Source organism: Rattus norvegicus, chromosome 17 (genome assembly GCF_036323735.1).
Source record: "Rattus norvegicus strain BN/NHsdMcwi chromosome 17, GRCr8, whole genome shotgun sequence".
Classification (NCBI taxonomy): domain Eukaryota; kingdom Metazoa; phylum Chordata; class Mammalia; order Rodentia; family Muridae; genus Rattus; species Rattus norvegicus.
Window position 1 is genome coordinate 60,176,347 of NC_086035.1, and position 21,803 is coordinate 60,198,149.

The 21,803-nt window shown below is 42.5% G+C and overlaps 1 protein-coding gene across 7 annotated transcripts in view; it reads right to left on the reverse strand.

Annotated features, from left to right (window-relative positions):
* Mpp7 (MAGUK p55 scaffold protein 7) overlaps nt 1-21,803 on the reverse strand; it is a 266,719-nt gene that overhangs the window by 41,251 nt on the left and 203,665 nt on the right. For 4 of the 7 annotated variants that reach the window (XM_039095743.2, XM_039095742.2, XM_063276474.1 and 1 more), the window contains one exon: nt 4,268-4,438. In XM_039095743.2, the coding sequence (XP_038951671.1) occupies nt 4,268-4,438 (171 nt within the window). Of the gene's footprint in view, nt 1-4,267; nt 4,439-18,704; nt 19,850-21,803 lie in introns of those variants that run through there. The other 3 variants (XM_063276477.1, XM_063276476.1, XM_063276475.1) reach the window with 2 other exon arrangements.

Genomic DNA, 21,803 nt, shown 5'->3' on the forward strand with positions numbered 1-21,803 from the left:
ACAAACAGCCATGCTATTCTATTTGATCCATGACCACCGGATGATCAGATGGACCAGATGGCGGCAGGAGTTTAGTGTTCCAAAGTGACACTACGGGGTCGAGCTACATGCATAAGTCAGAGCGGCTCATTCCTTATGTCGCTTTCACGAGGGAGAAAAGGACTCCTAATGAGGCACCAATTCATAAAGCAAATGCCAGAGCATGAAACAAAAACCAAGAAGAAAATGAGAATAAAAAATTTGCTAACTAAACATCCCTCTAAAGCAGGTCTGTGGACCCATTTAAGTTTCGCATCTCCTCTTTCTACCGCAGCTATGACGAGAATACAATACAACTGAAAGGTCAAAATCCAACCACATTTACCTTCCTTAGCCAAGCAAAGGACAGTGGTAATGGTTACTTCCTTCCTCTCTAACTCTTCCAAAGGTGACTTCCACTGGGGATGACAGGATCTCATTCAAAATCCATTCTCTGCTAGTCCCAAACTCACAGTTCTATTAACCAGCACCACAAGCCACCTCCTATGTACAGCTCACCACATCCATTAGCCACACAAGTAGCCACAGCTGTCAGCATTTGCTCCTAGGAATGATAGATTTTTGGTTCATCTTCACCCACTGGAATATAGGCGGCTAGAGGACAAAAGCTTCTGCTGTAACCTAGAGAACCCAGCGCTCAGAACAGACCTGCTCACTAAAAGCCAGCTCAATGGGGAGAATCATGTCTCATGCCAGACTCCCTACTATACATATTTCAGAGAGACTACAGGCATTAGAAGCCAACTGTGATTCTAATAGATCATATTTGTCTCTGGTTCACAGGATAACTTTCAGCCCACCACACATCCATGAATTCGACTGTGACTGTTGGTTTTGGGGTGTGTACATGGACACCTCCGGAGCAGCCCAGTTATGAACACGTGCTTCCTACTCTGCCTTACCCAGCTGTGCGGACAGCATCATTTTAGGAGAAAATGATGACGTTCTTACAGATGTCCATTTACTCAGAGCACCTCTGCATAGCAGTCTTCAAACAACACATGGGACTCAGCCCAGAGGACCGAATCGTATTTGTGTTGTAAATGTGAAATATGCAAAATTTTACTTTTAGCTTCTCCCCTATGCTGAGAAGCCAGACGGAACAAGTAAGGAATCATTGAACAGTCACAGAATGAATCTCTGCCCTCCTTTTGGCTTAAGCCACAAAAGGGCTTTTGTGGCTCTTCAGACCACACCTTTATCCTCGTCCTCACCACAAGCTTACATACATCATTTGACTTTATTGTTTTACTTATGAAAAGGTCAGCCTTTACTAAAGATGAAATACAATATGCTGTATAGGAATATGTAGTAAATGTTCCAGCATTTGGGTCTAACACTTTTTTGGGGGGGGTTCTTTTTTTTGGAGCTGGGAACCGAACCCAGGGCCTTGCGCTTCCTAGGCAAGCGCTCTACCCTGAGCTAAATCCCCAACCCCGGGTCTAACACTTTTTAAGAAATATTTTTAAATGCAGAAGGGACTTTAATAGAAACATGTGAGGTTATCAGGGACTAAAATGCAGCCTGGGAATAACATGTTTACCTAAAGAAGGGAAAATCAAGTATTTCTGATCAAGGCTCATGGTTCTCTGATGCTGTATTTTCGAATGGCACCAACTTGGCTGAATCTGATTTCTTGAACACTGGGTCAAAGAAAAGCATATTGTGACACTATTGAGAGAAAGTATTCTGTATCTTCCTGGTGATATTTACCCAACACCGTCTTTAACCAGGTTGTTACTCCACACAGCTTTGACAACCAGGGTAAGAGTGAATGAAGGAGGTGCAACACGGTCTTCCCACCCTCCTGCACACAGAGGAAACATGTCTTCACCGTGCAGTCAGGAAAGACAGCAGTTAACAGAGAACAGAATAGAACTTCCAAACCATACAGCCATTACCCAGGTGCTTCTCTCAGATTGGCTGCTATATGGTCATTTCAAAGACTGAGGCTCAAAATCAGCAGGCATCTAAGACTAGAACACCTCAGGTTTATTTTAAAGATATTTTTGGATAATATGAAAGAATGGTTTTTTACTCAGACCACAGCCTGGGTTAGGAGCAAGTCTGAGTCTTTGCAAGACTAGCAAAGCTCTTATCCTGTCTGCTTTTCAGATGAGGAAACAGGACTGGGGAACATCTGTTGACAGACAGCCCACAAGGTACTAGCAGAGACTCCTTCCTCTTTTCCTTGCTCTCCGTTGCAGAGATGAGCACATCCTTTCTATGAAATGCCCCTGCCATGTCTCTCATGGGCCCAGAGCCACAGGATCACTTGAATTAACTCCTATTTCAGATACAGTGGATAGCAGCAGGTCATTTTACATTGTGTTTGGAGTGCATTGTGCTAGGACTCTAAGCAGTTACCTGGGCGAGGATGTGAGGTTTTCCACTTGTGCTACTTTCTCGTGCTTAGGGCTGTGAAACAAAAGGAACCTTTTATCTGTATTAGTTAACTATCTCAAGTATTTGGCCTCGATGATGGAAGGCTAATGTGGCATCCTGCACTTTTATCCTGTCCTAAGGCAGGCCCAGGACTGCTAATGCACTCTGCCACGGAGACCTATGTAACACCACTGTCTCAATCCCCAGAATTGGCTGTCTGCTTCCAATCCCTGTTGAGGATCCCAGGGGTTGGCTGTCTCTTTTCCAGAATCATCTATCATCCTCAAGAGCTCTACACCTTGACTCTTTCCACTCTTCTCTGGCTTACTACACAGACCCAAGCCAAGCTCAAGTACCCCTTTGCCCCTGCAGACACGGCTTTATGCGTGGTGCCTACAGGAGAAGAAAACTGGCTTGGGCTCCTTTTTCCTCCTTTTAGTCTGGAAATGAAAGGCAAAGCAAGCACAGCCCTGTAACTCCAAGGATAATGCCTGGCTGGAAAGGCAGGAGTGACACAGCCACATGGTCTATGTCCATGGTCCCCTTTACCACACTGGGCTCCTGGGCTGAGGAAGAGGGGGCAGGAATGGAGGGAGGCTGCTCAGATCTTACAGCAGGAGTGATAGGGAGAGAAGACAGTGGGTCTCAGGTAGCCTCCACGTAGGACCAGAGGATCAGCCATGAGCCCTGGGTGCTGTGTGGACTGGAACTGAGTTCTGTGAGCATGGTGGAAACCGTGACATTTATGGAGCCCCCCACCCCTTTCTGGATGTAGCTGAGACTAGAGAAAGGTAGGCCTTACTAAGAAAGGAAACTTTGAATTTCTTTGTATGTGATCCTGTATTTCTGATAAATAATTTCAGTATCGGCCAGGCTAATGATCAACTCTGGTGTCATTGGTAAGAGGAAACCATATTGCTTCTCACAAATCACCCACCATCAGTCTCAGTTAGCATGGAACAAACTTACAAAGGAGTTCTCCTCACGAAACTGGCCGATTCCTCACCCTTCCAATGATCCTTACTCCTCCCCAAACTGTCATCTTAAGTTTATAATGTAAGAATTAACAAGAGACACTATGCTCCTCTACCCCCAAACTTATGCAAAACCTCTGGCTTCAATCCTGGAAGCTGACAGAGCTCTCACCACATTTTAAAAGAAACATAGTAAGGGACAGGAGTGGAGGAACATAAGGTCATGGGGGATCATGTCGGTGCAGGCTGCACAAGAGACTGGCTAGACCGTTCATGTGAGTCAAGCCAACCACTGTAGACATGATCTGCCCGAACTTTGGATTTTACACTACTCAGAACTGAGCCCAATGCCAGGCAGGAACTCTAGTCCTCAGTTACATACCTCCACACACTCTAAAATGGTTTGAAACCTGCTGGAACTTATTTCACGATGGTCTAACTGCTGTAGGTAGCTTACACCATGGCTACTGCCTCAAAATAAATCGAAAAGAACATCATTAACAAATATTCAAGTACTTACTTTACAAATATTCAAACACTCATCACCAAATATTCAAATGCTCATTAACAAATATTCAAATATCCATTAAGCAGTATGTTAAGATTTAATACTCTTGATGCTTCTTGTGTTACAGTGAATTTCCTAACCCACCTGCAACAGAGGCTCCACGGGACCGAGGGCTACTTATGAGGTAGCCTCCAAAGGACCAGACCAGTCCCAACACAGTCAGCAGACAAACGCTCACTTCAGAGACTAAGCAAGGCCTTCAGCAAGAAGGGGATTTCAGCTGGAAGCTTCAACTATGATAAACTTCAAATGTAAATCCTGGTGTTTTTCTGATTTGCAGGATTACAAAGCAAACACTTACCAACCAGGACGACGAGTCTGTACTTGTCATGGGTCTGCCGCCGGTAGGGTGTCACCTCCTCATATGTGGGCACATCTGCTGTGTCGTACTGTTCACTCTTTTTGCATTCGTACATGGACTTATTTGTTTTCTTATCCTTTCTGCTAAGACGGAAACTTCTTCTAAAACCAGCTACAAACAAACAAAAATAAATAAATAAATAAATAAAATAAGTATTTTTTTGAAAACATTTAGGGTATTTTAAGCTAACAATTAAAATCCCCCAAGCCAAATATTAAGATCCTTCTGTATCAGCCCCACAATATAAAATAAAATTCCAGTACCCTGTAAATATACAAAAGCATATTTGATTCCAGAAGGATGTGGACAGCTGGTGAGACAGTGTCTGCTGAGGCAGGTTCTGTCTCTAGAACCAACACGAGAATCTGAGAGCTGACTTCTACTGTCCCTGACCTCTACACACAGGCTATGGCATGTGAACATCCACACATATCCACACACACATGAAATAAACAAAATATAATAAAAATTAAAAATAAAAACACGTAGACTACTTTTAGAGTTTTTCTACAAGGTACAAAAGTGAAAAGACACATATATGAATTGTGGAGACTACATAGGAAGTCAGTAATTATACCTGTTGGGTTTGGAAGGTAAAAGGATTACAAAGAAAGCGAATATTGAAATAATAGGAGTCAGGGCTGGGAACGAAGCACTGTTGGTTGAGGACCTGCCTGGCATGCAGGATGCCCTGAGTTGGATGCCTAACATGGCCCTGTGTCATACATGTGTAATCCCAGCACTTGGGAGGTAGAGATAGGAGGGCCACAAGTTCAGGGTCATCCTTGGCTACACAGTGAGTCTGAGGCCAGCCTGGGTTACATGAAACCAAGTCTGTAAAAAAGAAGTGTAAATATGGAGTAAACACAAGCAAATACGGAGTTTTCTGAGACACTTTATAGAGTCCAAGTTTAATAAAATAAATCAACAGATACATTTGCAATAGACAGTGAGATTATATTCTAATGAGCAATTTTAAATCAGCAAAGATTTTGGGAATAGATAATAAAAGTTACTCTGTGACTCTCTAAAAATAACTGACTTTGAGGCAATCCTAGGTTATTTGAGAAAAGGTCTTCATATGATAAAGTCTCTCACCAGAGCTCCCTCAGAGGCAAAGCAAGGGAGTGAAGAGGACTGGTCATTAGTGAGGGGAATTTTGATTGGCTATTCAGGATGGTTAGTCAGGATGCTGGTGGCATCCTGTTCTAACTGTAGTACCCATCCCTTCACAGTTCTTTGGTATGGAAGTCATGAGAAATTTTGGGTATAAGGCGCCATCCAACACAAACAAAGGGCAACAGCTGAATCTGAAGAAAATTCAGATCTGCAAATTGTAACTAAGCCCTGATTTCTGTGAAACTGCTTACTTAGTTGGGTCTTTACAACCCATTGACATTTTTACTCCCACTATAAACAGGAAACTGAGAGCAAGGGAAGGAAGAGGGCAAGCAGGTTTCCATAGTGACTATGAAGAAAATGGCGGCACGCTCCACGGGATGGGTCGCAGCACCTGCTCTGTTGTGCTTCACCCAGAACAACAGCAGCAACTGCAAATCCACTCCCACTCTGTCTCACCTTTGAAAACCTCAACCAAGAAAGCCGAACCTGTGGGGACTTTACACCAGACCTGAAGATGGACAGAAAAGGTCTTAGAGCTAAGGGAAGCAGAGGGCACAGGCCAGTGACTGTTACCTTGGAAATCAGCCCCACCCTCAGCTTTTCAGAAGTACCTGGCTCTGGAACTACCTTGCCCCGAAACTCCTTTTACAAAGCACAGGAAGGAAAGCAGTCAGCTGGCCACCACATCCTGGAGAGCAGGGGAGCCATGAAGACTGGAGACACAGACCAGAAGTACTGCCCTGCCATGCCGGCCACATATCTCCTAAGTTTCAGAGATCTTCTGGCAGGGTCATTTCCTGAAACACTGATAAACAGCAGCAGCTCCCTCCCAGGGTGGTGAAGATAGGCCACTCATGGCCGCTGCCCGTGGCAGACACTCCTGAGCCTCATCCAGGCTGTATTGTGTGGCCCGCACTCTTTGAGCCGGTCTTTAGGGAAAGCATGTGGATTCCCGTGCACAGACTCTTGAAGAGGTGAACAGCATCTAGAGGCTCATTAATCAATTTTAAATGGGCTCTTGTATGAGGAGGGACCAGCAAATGAAAGCCAGATTTAAATATGAGGACAGGGGCTGCGGTGTCACTGTGTAGTTTAGCATTGGCTTCCATGAGGCCTTACGTTCCCTATCTCCAGTGCTATAATTCATAAACAAACAATTATTTTAAATGACTTATTGACGAGTCATTTTAAAGAAACACAGCAGAAAGCCAAAATATGTAGTAACTATTCTTTCTTTTACATTCTCTTCTAGGAATACATGTAGTTTTTTCTTGCCAAGTTTAATTTTCAAGAGCATCTGTCCCTCCAGTCTAATGAGCTTTTATTTTTTAACTTATATCTCCATATCATAAGTGAATATGTATTATTTACAGAGACACTTTTATGTATACATACTTGTATGCATATACATACCTTTGCACATTTGTACACATATACATGTAAAGAAAATAAGAAAAATTCTCACCTCAGAATCAACGGTAAACAAAGCATAATAAAATCTAACTTTGTTAATATGATCTTTGTTCGGGCAAAAATTCAAAAGCTAAACACACACACACACACACACACACACACACACACACACACAACATACACTCACACTGATACATACTCCCAAACCCCCAAACCCAGATGATTTTTCTCGAATCTATTTTCATGGCTTGTGATTTCCAACCCCTAGTTGGAAATAAGCGGTGTGCCTGTCAGTACCCCATGGCGGAGTCTCTAGGAGGCTACCTCCTATCTTCTCTAAAAGGGGGGAGTTAAGAACTTCTTGACTTTGGATTTTTCTCAGTTCTCTTATTTAAAGGAGCCCAAATACCATGAGGCTAAACTGAAAGGAAGCAGAGCTTCTAGTCACATAAAAGTTAAGAACACAGCATCTAGTAAGTTACCAGTCAGGGTCAGTTCCCTCCTCAGAAGGAAGGCTTTGAGAGAGAGCGAGAGGAACTCTCTCAAGGAATTCAGGATAAAGGAACAGTTTTACACAAAATGTATTTTCCTTATAGTTCATATTTTTGTAATTTATAATGGGCTCGTTATTTTTATGAACAGGTTTGTTTCCAGGGAAGCTTATCCGCAGCTGCTAGAAGTCTGTCTTTGAAAGGAACAGCGGGTTTTATTACAGTAGGAAGGTGACATCAGAATAGGATGCAGCTGCAGGACGATGCTTATCTAATACTTTGCAGAAGTGACAATTCAGTGACCAGCCAATCTACCATCTAACTCCACAAACTCTGCTTAAAGACTTTAACCATGAAGGGGTGACTCTAAAGAAAACTGCTTGTTACTTGAAATGGCTACTAAATTTCTCGGGTCCGCTGTATGTGTAACCTATGGTTTCATGAGGATACACTGTTGCAAGTGGGTTCTTCTAGGAAAAAGGCCTGTCCGCAAACTTCTCCCACAGCAGCTTCTTATCCCTTCTTAAAGCGGTTGGTAACCTGGCTAGTGTAAGCTGTGCATAGCTGTTACAGTGTTCAATCACTGTGGGATCCTCCCGTTTTTTTCATTATTGGTCTTGGCGTTTCCTCTGTCACTGCCGCTGACTGACCACTGATCAAGCTTTGAGTCAGTCCGTCATCGAATACACATCAGTTCAGGTCGGCAAGAAGGTGAGCCCTCTTCCCAAATGTGTTCACCATTCTCTTAACATTGAACTAATTTTAAAGCGATCCTAAATTGCTCAAGTGCCGGACTCTGAAACTTTGCTTTTGATTTCTCCCACTGCTTTAAGAACTGCTCTTCTTAGGTTTGATAAATATTCTCCTACATTCTTTCAAGTTTTAAGAAGTGGGATGCATGGCTTTATACTTAATTTTTAAAAGTCCCATCTGGAATCACTCAGGTGTAATCATGACATCAAGTCTATGAAGTGTGGCTGCAGCTTTCTATTTTTCTAAATAATTAACCAATGGTTCTGAAAAACCCTGAAGGAGAAGGACCCCTAAACAGTTTCCCATTCCGACACTTGAATTGCTGATGTCATGCAGAAAAAAAGGGGGGGGGGATTCTCGAGTGGAGCCAGACTCATTCTCTGGATCATATCAGCAACAAAATACACTTGCAACAGTGGCAGTAGATGGGTTTGCTGAGAGCTCACCAGGGGACGGGCACTACCCAAAGCACTTGGTGTGGGTTGACTGTTTCAGTTTCTCCAGCAACTCTGGGAGGGGAGCTGAGTGTGGATGGCCTTCACTGGAAGAAAAAGGGATTGCTGGAGCTTGGCTTCCATGCTCCTCAATGAAATGAGGTCCCAATGCCACCCTGTGCTCACAGATGAATGACAGGGACAGTGTCGAGCCCCTGCTAAAATTTAACATAAACTGTCATCGAAAAGCAGCAGTTGCATTCACAGATTAAAAGGTTTTTCCTAATAGAGAAGTTTTATTCTTTTCATTTTCCTTGTTTATCCAATCAAGTAAGCCTTTATGTCCGTCTGTGTTTAAGGTGAGTTGTAAAACACAAAACGCTGGCCTCAAGAAGCTCCTCGTCCTGCTGTGACACCAAAGGTTATTCTCACATACATACAGTTTAGTGTTTTTACAACATGGGCTCCTGACTAATATCTTGGGACTCTTTTAAAGATTAAGAACATCTGATTTGACTTTTAACACACACACACACGTGTGTGTGTGTGTGTGTGTATACATATATATATATATACATATATATTTGGTTATTCTCAAATCTTGCATCCTCCTGCATCTGTATAACACAGTAGCCAAAAGTATTAAATTTAATGCTTATATATGGAATTTAAGAAGCATTTGAGGTTAAAATAAGCTTTAACACTGTAGGAAACAATATATCTCTCTAGTCCACAATTCCATACATCAATATTAATTTTCAGAGTAAAAGTAATTTAGAAAAGAAACCAAAATATGCAGCAATGTGGAAATACTTAAGTGATAAAATAGTCTCCCAGAGAAGTAGGACTGAAAATGTTAAAACTGTAAAAGTATACAGTAGTACTATAGAAACAATACAATAATACTCAGCAGAACAAGAGAGGATACAATTATTACACATGAGCTTTGTTTTTGCTGCTACAAAAATGAGTTATAAATACAGACGCACAGAAGAAAACACCTTAGAGGAAAAAAACACTGCTCTGGGCACAGAGGGCTATGACAACTACCTTATTATTCAAACTTACTGGACTCTGTGACTTGACAACTGACAGGAAAACAAAAACCATTTATAATATACAACCCCCCAAATGAAATCAGATCTAGTCAGAAATAGTTGTGAGGCTCTCAACACAAGTTACAAAGTAGTTCTCTATTGCAGAAGGTGGTTCCCGGAAGCTATGTTTTGAAGTGATTACAGAAAACAAGTTTCTATGTAAATGATAGGTGGAAATAGCTGAGAAATTCAAATACCAAGAAAATGACAAAAGTGAAACTGGTGGGATACTACGAAAAGCACAATGGAGGGAGTGTAAGACATAGAGAACCAGCAAAGCAAAAAAGAAAGAAAAAAAGAAACAGAAAAACCTCCAAGAGAAAAAAGAAATACATTGTTTCAAAAGCTAAAACGGGGAGGGGGGGGGAACAGTCCAGGAGTTTATAGGAAATCACAAGCCGCCACCGTCTTTTGAGCACACAAATAAGTAACTTAAATGGAAAGTAAATGTTCTAATTTCTCATAGAATTGTTCCCTTTAGCAGGAAGGGTCATTAAAACGTTAATTACATAATGAACTCAGAAGCCAGTCCTATGTGGACACTATGGATGTGTGCGCTGGCTTGCCATTTACTTCGAGAAAATAAATTTCCAGCCTTCACATATCAGGCAGAATAGTTTTAATAACTCATTTCAATTATTTTACGTAACCAATCACCGGTCGATAACATCGGACGCTCTGCAGTGCTAACATTTAAACAAGCTTTTCCAAGGTTTACATTTCACAGTGTAGGAAAAAAAGAAGTCTTAAAAAATCTCCATGAATCCCAGCAGTTCAAATATGTCACAGGCACCTCTAAAGTCAGAGACTTCTAGAAGGATCACTCTTGACCTCCTAATGTATGAAAAACGCATTGTAATACAGACACAGTCAAAACAAAATGTTCAATTTTTCCTGAAAGAAGCCTAAAATTAAGCACTTTACAGCTTTTATCTCCATTTTAAATATACTGAAATACAGGTCCTATTTTTATAAACTAGGAGTACTGCCAAAAGCATCATATGAAAAAAAATTTTTTTTGCATCTTCAAAATCAGAACAATTTAACCATGCAAATATTTACCTAATATCTAAATTATAAGAAAGAGTAAATTTGACTATAAAGAGGCGCTTAAAGAAGATTTTTAAAACGCCATGGAGACACTAATAAAGACTAAGCATCTGGAAATTATTCTCCAATATTAGGTTCCTGACAAGAAACCAGAGTGCTTCCTCAAAAACACTCCGATCTTAGGCTGGTGCCCTTCGCAAACCACAGACATTGCATGACAACACACCAGAAGGACTGTTTCCTTCAGGATACTGATAAAAAGAGGTACACATGGTCACACGACTTTAGTTACTATTTCATTGCTGAGGTGGTACTGGGTGGTGGACCAATTAAACATTGTTTCAGAGACAATGAATGACAACTAAGCACATCTTGGTAGGCGAAGTTTGAATTATAGTGTGAGTGTGGGGGGTGGCGGTGGTGGCGGTGGCGGCAGTGGAAGAGGTGACTAGAACTACGGACACATGATCTAAAGAGCTGGGATGCAGAAACTCTCCAGCCATTTCATGCTGCAGGGAGAAGTCAGCAAAGACAGTGTCACAACGATGCTAAGCTATACATATTGCACAGAGGGTGGGGGGGGGGTTTGAACAGATAACCAGAAAACCCACCTCTAACATGTTACAGGTTCACAGTTTCCTTTGTGGAGAGCTGCATTCAAATCTACAACGAGCCTTGAAAAACACAGCTTTATTTCAAGCTAAAAATAAAACAGAAACACAGCCCTGGAAGCTAAACTAAGATATGAAGTGCAATTTCCAAGGGAAAAATAACTTCTACTTTAAGATTTCCCAATCATCATACTAACACCCGAACAAAACACACACACACACACACACACACACACACACACACACACACACACACACACACACACACAGAGAGAGAGAGAGAGAGACAGAGACAGAGACAGAGACACACAGAGAGATTGCATGAGAATTTAACTTTCCACCAAGCAGCTAATAAAGAAATGAGTTCTTATTTATACTTTCAAATTTATGTCAAAATGCAGTATACACATGTAAAACTGCAGCTCTGGGCAGAGGGAAAAATTGGATTTGAAACTTTAGTAATTTTTTTTTCTTAGCTTGAGACTATCCTTACAGCCTACAATGCTCTGAGCAGAAATAGTTTCTGTCAGGAAACAAGTATTTCCAAGCAGGAGTCCAGACGTCTTGAGATTCTGCAGAGGTCTTTTCTGCTCAAAAAAGAACCTGTATTACTTTTGAAAAAATGCTTCTAAATATTCTTTCTGCACAAATACTATCTCATGGAAAATATCGATGTGGTATACTTAAACACAGCTGCACCCCACTTCGAGCTCTTTAATAAGTGAGCAGACTTGAATAAATGGGAATTTTGACTCAATTTATAAAATCAGCTGTGCTCTTAACCATGGGGGAGAAATAAGAACCAGTCCTAAGTAAAGCACATAGAAGTCGAGAGAAGTAAACAGTAACACATGAAGTTTTGTTTCATTATTTAACTTTAGGATAAATACTTTGGTTAAATAGAAACGACAGTGTAGGTCCCAACACTGATCTTGTTTTAAAAGAATGTAGCGTTTGCTCCAGCAAGGACAGAGGGACCAACAATTCAGTTCCTCAGGAAATCATTTGCAACAAAGTATTAGGGCTGGAGAGATGGCTCAGCCATTAAAGGCAAGGCTCACAATCCAAAATATAAGGAAGCACATGCTTGACACACGGAGCCTCCTGAGAGATTATAACAAGATTCCTGTAATGAAACAATTAGGGGAAAACATTGAAAGATTCATATCAATGTTATAAAATTGCTTCATACTGATTATTTTGGGCTAAGGCAAGAAAAGAAATAGGTTTTTAAAGCTCTTCTGCTAGAGCACGAGTGCAAAAGCCAAAATACACCAGCTTCCACATCACTCACCAAAGCAAAAGAACTAGTCATCCACGTAAATATGCAGCAAACACACATGTATGCCATGTACCAACCAGTGGCCATCTCTATAGAGACAGAAGTAGGGTGTATAAACATATATACCAAGTCTCTATAATCTTTAATGTGGGAAGCTCCTGGCTTAAAGGTAACACTTAAAATGTGTTACCTTACCTTTTCTTTTTACACTATCCTACTTATTTTTCTTCATGTAATTACAAAACTGTGCAGACTACAGTTTACGTTGATTGTCCAGCCATCTGGCTTCTTCCTGCTTTCCAATAAAATGGCCAAATCGTTTTCACTGATGACTATGCTGTCCTTTAAGAGGCCAGTCAGAATCAAAGCACACAGTGAACCCTATTGGCAAGGCCTCAGATAACGCAGGAAAGCTCAAGTATGTGGGTGGATCACACCTGTAATCCCAGCACTGGAGCCTGAAGCCAGAGGCCAGAAGAGAGTGACTGTCCCCCTGCTGCTTGTGAGTCACCCAATGTGGGTGCTAGGAACAGAAGCCGTGTCTTCTCTAAGAGCAACACGCTCTCAACTGCGAATCCTTCTTACCAGCCTATTTTCAGAATGTAAATCCTGCTGCAGAATTAGGGGGCATACTCATACACTGCTTCATGCTTGGTTTTCCTTCAGAGGACATGAAAAAAAATGTCTCCCCAGGGTTGTGACAGTGCACAAGGCTATGATCCTGTGTAGGAACCAAAGATCCAGCGACATTCTTTCTGCAAGGCAGGGAGCTGCTTTTTCTCCTCCTCTGGATATGGAAGTGGGTTGACAGAGAAGGATACGGTCCTAAAACGAGCTACAGCCTCGGGGCCTCTACTAATTAATCTTTGGAGAAGGTCAGACACAAGGACCAAATTCTTAGGTGCTTTTCCAGAGATGTCTCAGGGCCAGATAAATGTGTAATGGGAAAAGGATGGACGCAAACCCATCCTGCAGAAGCCAAGGCTCTTTCAGACAAGTTGAACTACAGCACATCTGGGGAAGCGGCCCTTTGTGCTGGGACAGGCTTATCACAGAATGCTGTGACCCTTAGAGGCACACAGAAATGACCGAAATGCTGCATTCCAGCAGCTCCAGCGGGGTCGCTAGACTATCTGCACTAGAGAAACGGTGGACAGGAAAACATAGGTCAACCCTGCACAGAGGATTTTTCTCCTCAAAGCATCAGTTACCACAGACAGACCTAAGGTATTTGAAAAGCCAATGGATGCAACTCATAACTATAATCCAATACTTGGGAGGCTGAGGCAGGAGGATGATGACTTGAGATAGCCTGTCCAAAGAGCAGGACCCCCCCCACCTCAAAAAGCCAAAATGGGGGTGGGAAGAGGGCAGGAGGAACAATACAGCAATTGAGAGCATTGGGTGCTCTTCCAGAGGACCCTTGTTTGGCTCCCAGCATCAACATGGCAGATCACAACCTTCTCTAACTCCAGTTCCAAGGGATCTGCTTCCCTCTTCTGGGCCCCAAGGGAAGCAGAGATACACATAAAATAAAGGCTAAAAGCAAACCTTTTATGCCAAAAAGGAAAAAAAATGAAAGAAAACATATAAATATGTATAAAATCTCACATATCACAGAAGGGAACAATGCTTTTCCTCCCTACACTGCTCAGACATTTGGCCAAGATTATTGCAGAAATTCCTCTTGGTACAAAATAATGATATTCAAAATAACAGTCCTGGATGTAGTAAACCAGAAGACTGAGTGAATGGTCTCTGCTTAACCGAATAAGACCGAGGAGCACGCCCAGTGGATATCTGAGATTCCCTGTATTCCAGTCTGTTGGTAAGTTTTTATTGTGACAGGGGTATTCCACCCCAGCTAACTCTTCTCTGTCCATTCTCACTCCTCTTCCCCTATTTCTGAGCAGCACAGCCTCCTCCTTCAACCTTTGCTCCCATTGGTCTTTCCTGGTTTCTACCTTGCTTGCCTTGGGCTCTTCTGGTACCCAGACCAATACTTTCTCCTCTCGTCTCATTCACTGTTCTAATCGGTCCTGATGTCCAAAATTTCAAAGTGGTGGCCTTGACTCCAGCTCCTCACACATCTCTCCCACTGTCAATTCCACATGGATGTCATCAGCTCACTGTGTCCCAAACAGAACACTCAGGCAGCCCACGCCTGCCATCTCTGCTATCTCAGGAAACATTTAACTCCATTCTAGGAGTTATAATGATCCAAACCATGTACTCATGGCCAACTCTCCAACACGTCCATTATCTGGTCTTCTCTCTGCCTCCACAAGAAATATCTCTGTTCAAAACAAGTCATTCCCTACCTGAATTACTGCAGTGCCTTTCTGCTTCTGCACTGGCCCCTCTGGGATTCTCAACCCATCAGCCAGTGTGACCCTTAAGCATACAAGTCGGGCTATGTTTCTGCCTTGCTCAGGACCCGCCAACGATTTCCCATCATGTATCAAGACACAGCTAAGTGCTTGCCCCACTTGGCATGTCCTCTCACACTTCAGTTCCTGTCCCCTTCCCTTCTCACTCTGCTGGAGCCACACGGGCCCTCTTGCACAGGTTCCTTCTGGTGCAGCAGACATCCTGCCTGAGAGTTGTGCTACATGGTTATCTCTCTTCTTAGAGGCTTATTTCCCACAATGCTCCCCTCAGGGTTTTGACGAAACGAGACCTTTTCAGGGAGGCCCTCTGTGGCCATATTATTTAATGAGACAGTTCCTGTACAGCTTTTTTCTCAGTACTTACTATCTACCATCTTAAAGATTATACACAGTTGCCCCTCTTCACTGGCAACTAATGCACTTTACATCGTATGATACAATAATTATATAATTTACTGACCCGTACTTCCAACTAATGGATTATGCAGTGAATGATCTAAGCATTGTACAGTTCGTCTTCCAATCCATTCCCACTCCCAGTGGCCCCATTCCATAGCTTCCACCTGTTCACGTTGCCCCCTCATCTGTAATGGGCTGACGTACACCGGAATGGCATCTTGCAAATGCAAGCTCTCTGACTTCTCTTGAACAGCCATCTACCATGCTGGCTCATGAGATCATGTAGACCATAATCCACCAATCAGTTCCAAATTCTTATTTAAAGTGTTCCCATCCTTTTAATTCCATCCATTGTAGCCTTAGTTGGGTTCTCTCATTCTCTCTCATTTTCTCTCAGATATACAATCCTTTACCACAGGCTTTGCAAGCCACTCCTACAGAGGTTCTCAGATTCTCTTTTCTCACTATGATACCCTGTTCCCATCTACCACACCTGGAAGGGATGAGGAAATGGCTGAGCTGTTAAGAACGTGGCTCTGACAGAAGACCTGGGTCCTAGTCCCAGCAATTGCTGAGTTCCACATGGTAACTCACAATCAACTATCACTCTGTTCCAAGGAACTCTGAGTGCACCAGCATGCACACGGCTCATGAACATACATGTGAGCACACCCTAGTGTGCTGAAATACAGTCAACATACATGCGAGCACACCCTAATGTGCTGAAATACAGTCAACATACATGCGAGCACACCCTAATGTGCTGAAATACAGTCAACATACATGCGAGCACACCCTAATGTGCTGAAATACAGTCAACATACATGCGAGCACACCCTAGTGTGCTGAAATACAGTCGACGATAAGAACAAATAAGCAAAAAGCCTGCTTTGAACTCCTTTGCTGCCTTTCCCAGTCTGCCTCTGACAACTTGCAATTTGGTTTCTGGAATAGTTGTTTCTCATCCCAACTCTGTCCTTGGTGTCAGATCCGAATGGCATTTTATCAGAATTCTGCACTGGCTCAGGAAATATATGCTGCTTATTGACCCCTTTGCTTTCAGACTTTCAATCATGTTTACTGATTAAATAGCTGATTTTATGCAAAATAACACTGAGTATAAAAGCCAGGTGAAACTCTAGTAAATGTGAGTTACTTGGCCTGATGCTTAATATCTCATATTATCAAGCAACCAAATTAATATAAAACTTATACAGGCCACACACACTTAAATATGCCCTGGGCTCTGCAGTATCTGCCTCTCCCAGGCTGTTAGGCCCAGTGCTAGGCCCTGCTGCCAACTACCTGCAATAGATCTGAGGACATCTACGGGACAGAGCCTTTGACGGCCTCAGGCTGATGGCTGGGTCTCTGGGAATTGCCACCCTGTATGTTCCACTCACGTGGCACTGCTACATGGAAATACTTCACCACACAGCTGAGCGCCAACTCTCCCATCAAGGAGCGTGGCTTCTTTGTCTCTGCTTTTGAAAGTAAAAACACAAGACAATGGCTATGCATCGCTTCCTGACTGCCCAGGATCTTAGGGGTTCCTCAGGCACTGACTCTGCTTTGGTCTCTTCTGGTCGCTCAAAGGCTTTAAGTGTAGGAAAGTTCTCAAAGTGTTTTCCCTTGGTGCCGTCAGGGGCCCTGAGAACCCTGTTTGGGAAGTTTCTTCAAGGGCAAAAGACCACATGAAGGGCCAGGGAAATGGCACAGCAGGTAGAAGACCTGAGTTCTGAGCTTGACCTATGTATAAAGCCAGGCATGGTAGTGTGCACTTATAATCCCCCGACTGCGTTAGCACGCAGAGGCTGGCACACCTCTGAGACTTGGTGGCTAGCTAACAATAGCCTACTTGGTGAGCTCCACGTTCAGTGTGAATCCCTATCTCAAAAAATAATGGAGAGTGACTGAGAAATTTAATCTAATGCTGACCTCTGGCTTTCACATGAAGAGACCCAGACCTGCATGCACATACAAGCATGTACAAACACATACTCTACACTCGCACGCACGCAAACGCCACATTAACAAAAGAGCTCATCCAGCTAAATTCCCCACAAATCAGACAGACCCCAGCTATCAATCAGGCTGCAAAGAACCACCAAGCAGAGCCTGGTTAGAACTGTGGGCCTGATCTTAGATTTATAGGTGCAAGAGCCTGCTCTGTAAAGCCATTAGGGATTTCAGTGGTGAAAGAGGAGGTCCCAGTCCCACAGAGCATTGGATACATAGCACTGACATAAAGAGACAGTGGAAATAGAACCCTTCTCTAATCCCCCAAATATCAGACTCATCTGTAGATTCAGGTGACGGTAGACAAGAAAACTAAAATTTTAGTCTGGCAGACGGCATGAAATGAGAATGCCGAGTGTTTCAGAATTTCTGGTATGTTTTACAAAACAAAACGACAACCCAGAAGGCAGCTGGGAAGCAGGCCATCGTTGTCTTTATACAGATATGGGATGAATCTGGAGGTGTTGACTGCATCTTTTGGTCCTTAGGTGAGCTCCATATGCTTCCCGGGGCCTCAAGTCTAGTTATCATCAAATGGACAGGACACCCCAACTTCAATACACTGGAGATGATAAAAATACATAGTACCTAGTACAGCACTTCCTCAGAAAGCAGGAGATCTTACTGCCATGCATGAGAGTGTCAATTTTAAGAGGAGGCTGGAATGCCGGTGCTCCCCCTGTGTTTCCACACACTCCCCTCTAACCGCTGAGGACAGAAATTGTTGCGGAAACAAAGCAAGAGTGTGGATGGCTAAGAGCAAAGCAGAGGAAGACAGTCTTGTTGCCTTTAATGGTTTCTAGCCACTTTGCTTCTGTTTATTATGTCCCCCAACATCTCCAATCTAGAAAGCATTTCTCAAACCGTACATCAGAGACTAAATAAGAAGTTTAACTATATTTGTGGTTAATTGTACAGATGTGGAAATAAGAAATCATAAGAAAATTTAAGTGAGAAGTTATGTGAGAGAAAGAAATGTATTCATAGCTTTGAACAATCCTGGCAAACTACACTGTTTAGGAAGCTTCAGAAAATGCTATTGAACAAAACTTTAAACACCACCAGAGTGTGTGCTCGTCCTTGATCAAAAGCACATAACCATTTACAAAGCTGTCTGGAACGCTTCCTGCCCAATACCTACAGGGACCTGTAAAAACTGCTGTATCTAACCCGCTGAGCCTGTCGTACAAGGTGCCTGCCGGCCTGAGTGTTGGAGCATGCTCACACAAGCATGCCACTTTGAGAGGGAATAATAGAATCCTGTTGAAGAAAGGAACAGAAAGCAAAGGCATCTTCTTCCAGGACCAACTGCTCACCTATGTAGGGTCCACTGTTGTTACCATCGTGTCCGGCGTCTTCTGGGTAGAAGGCAAAAGCCAGCAGAACAGACAGTCAGGAAACAAAGCAGAATGGTTAGGAGACTAGCCGCAAACGCCAAAAATCCATTACTAGGGCAGCCATGGAACGCACAGCATGGAGCTGCCCTGCCATGGATGGCACTCAGAAAACATGTTTTCTGTTTGAGTTAGGGTATTTTGAAGACCTCATGCAGGGTTGCTTTTTTTTTTCTTTCAACCTTCTTTAGAGGTTCCTTGATATGGTTCCAAAGAAAATGATTTTTTTTAATTATCTGAAATGTTTATATTTTCACAGTAAAGAAAATTACACCAGTTGACTCGCAAAGTAAATTTACTTTTATAAACCAGCTCTTTGATGATATGTAAAATATAGCATTTACTTTGGCTGACTGGAGTAGACAGAAAGGTGAGACTAGAATATACCCTTGCTGATAGGTGTGCTGATCCCAAGTTGGGAAGGGAGAAAAGAATAATATTGTATTTTCATAGAAAAACAAAACATTTTAAGTTAAACCGTGTGCTGCTGTTGGGAGGGACTGGGCAAGTTCTGAGATTCGCCACTTCGAAGCAGTGAAACAGCGATCTGTCCTAGAGCATTCGCATAAGCACGCCCCTGGAACAGACTATGTAGACACTGAGGCTTGGAGAGGGACAGAACACCTGTGTGTCCACACAGAGAGCACGGACAACATTGACTTTCCCGTTTACCTTTAGTTAAGAGTAGGGACAGGGACACACACAGACTGTGTAAATCGAGATTATGCATGAGGTAGTTCTTTGTGAAGAAAACAATTACATCTCTTCCAAAACAGAGTTCGACCGTGATTTTTGATCCCGAAAGATGTAAGTTTGCACTCATAATGAGCATTCTGACCCAAGTGCTTTGCACATCTAATTTAACCCTATGCTACTACTCACTAAATACAATTGTTAACCACACAGGCAGCTTTTATACATGTACCTTTAATTTCCTCTGAGAGGCATAAAGAAAATGAAAAAGAAGATGGTTAAAAAATAAAACAGAAAATACAATGAGAATGAGCAACGCAAGTAGAAAACAAATAAAAAAAAATGCTACCTACCACATTCAACTGTTTCCTCGTCTTAGAAAAGCCAAGGGAGGGAAAACACATACGTTTAGACATTTCAAAATTTTTAGTTAGTAAATACAGCTTTAGACTGTGCTGCAGTCTGTATGTACAGAATATATTCATTTTAGTAAAGACACAGAGTGGCCATAGAGCTTGTTGTAAGAAATCAGATGGGAAAAAATAACCAGGAAAAAAAACCTCAACATTTTTATTTAAAATAATACCTTGAAAAAGGAAATTTTATTTCTTTTAATAGACTGGTTGACTTATAAATCAACATTTTTAATATGTTGAAAAAGATTCATGGGAAGAAAACAATCAAATGAAGAAAAGATCTCAGAAACAAGCAAGCTTGCCGGAAAGGGTCTATGCATTCTGTGATCCCAACAGTATCCCGACAAGTCAATTATCACTGCTTCGTGGAAGATACTTTATTATTTTTTCAGCTTCGGTTTTTACTTTACTTGACACATGTCACTGTATAGCCCTGGCTGGACTATAAATCACTCTGTAGACCAGGCTGGCTGCGAACCTAGTGATTCTTTGCTTCTGCCTCTCGAGTGTTGGCATTATAGGTGCATGCCACTGCTTGGTTCTTTGGATTTCCAGGTGTCGTCTGTAAAGAGGTTAAAGACGCCATTTCCTGCATTCTTATGCTGCACTCCTGTCAGGCTCCCTCATGACTCCCTGTCCATCTTCCCTTGTTCCCACCCACATCTCACACACTCCCCTCTCCCTCTTAGTTTTACCATTTTGTTCCCTCTGGCTTCTACCTGAAAAAAATAAATGCTGTATTTGCCTTTGTGAAGTGATTTATCTTACTTTGCACCATCATATGCCATTCTATCTTTTGTTTCCGGTAAATGAAATAATTTTCTTCTTTATGACTTAGTAAAGGCCTTTGTGTGCATATGTCACATTTCCTTTTCCCATGCACTTGTAGATGGGAGCCTAGACTGAATCAACACAGGAATACAAGACATCTCTATGGTAAGTGCTATTCTTTCAAAAATAATTTTTATGACTATTGTGTGCATGTGTGTGCCATGGCACACATGTGGAGGTCAGAGGACAACTATGAAATTGGATCTCTCCTTTCCCTTTTCTGTGGGCCCTGGGGACCCAAGGCCCCACAGGTTGTCAGGCTCGTATAGCGAGCTCCTTTACCTAGTAAGTCATCCTGCTGGCATAGTCCTTCATTCTTTTAGATATTTGGCCAACAAGTGACATGACAATGACATGGAAGTTTAATTTTTATTTCTATTTTGATATTGAGTCTTGCTACGGAGCCCAGGAGCTAACTGGGTAGAGTGAGATAATCTTGTGCTTGCAAGGGTCCTACTCTCCCCGCCTCCCAAGTTCTGCAATTATAGGCACGGGGCACCAGGCCAGGTTTGTCTTTAATTTTTGAGGAATCACAACAATAAGAACTTTTAAAAAGAAGCCTTATTCTTGAATTTTTTAATTAGATAGCATTTCTCCAGCAAAGACTGGAAAGTGTATTGGCAACATAACCCAAGCAAAGGTCACCCCGAGTCAAGGTGCAACATATCTCATCCCATGGTTATACGGAGTGAATAAGAGGGATGAAACCCCCCAAAGCTATAAAACAACAACCACAGAAAGTACCTCAGGGAACGTGGATACCACCGGGTCACAACACCGGGACAGCTTTGACCACTGTTTTCAAATATGATAGGCAAATTATTCAGTCTCTGATGATGAGCTACCCACGTTAGGATTTATACATATGTCTCAGCAGTTCTGAAATGCTAAGTACATCCAAAACAAATGATCAGAAGACAAAGAATAAATGGCGTGGTCAGGGTTAGCAACACCAGACGCTGGTGTACACGGAGATCATGCAACTTGAGCATCAGTGGACTGTGCGTGCTAAGATACCTGTAATTCACTACTCAGAAGACAAGTGGGAGGACTGCTGTGAGCTCAAGGCCAGCCTGGGCAA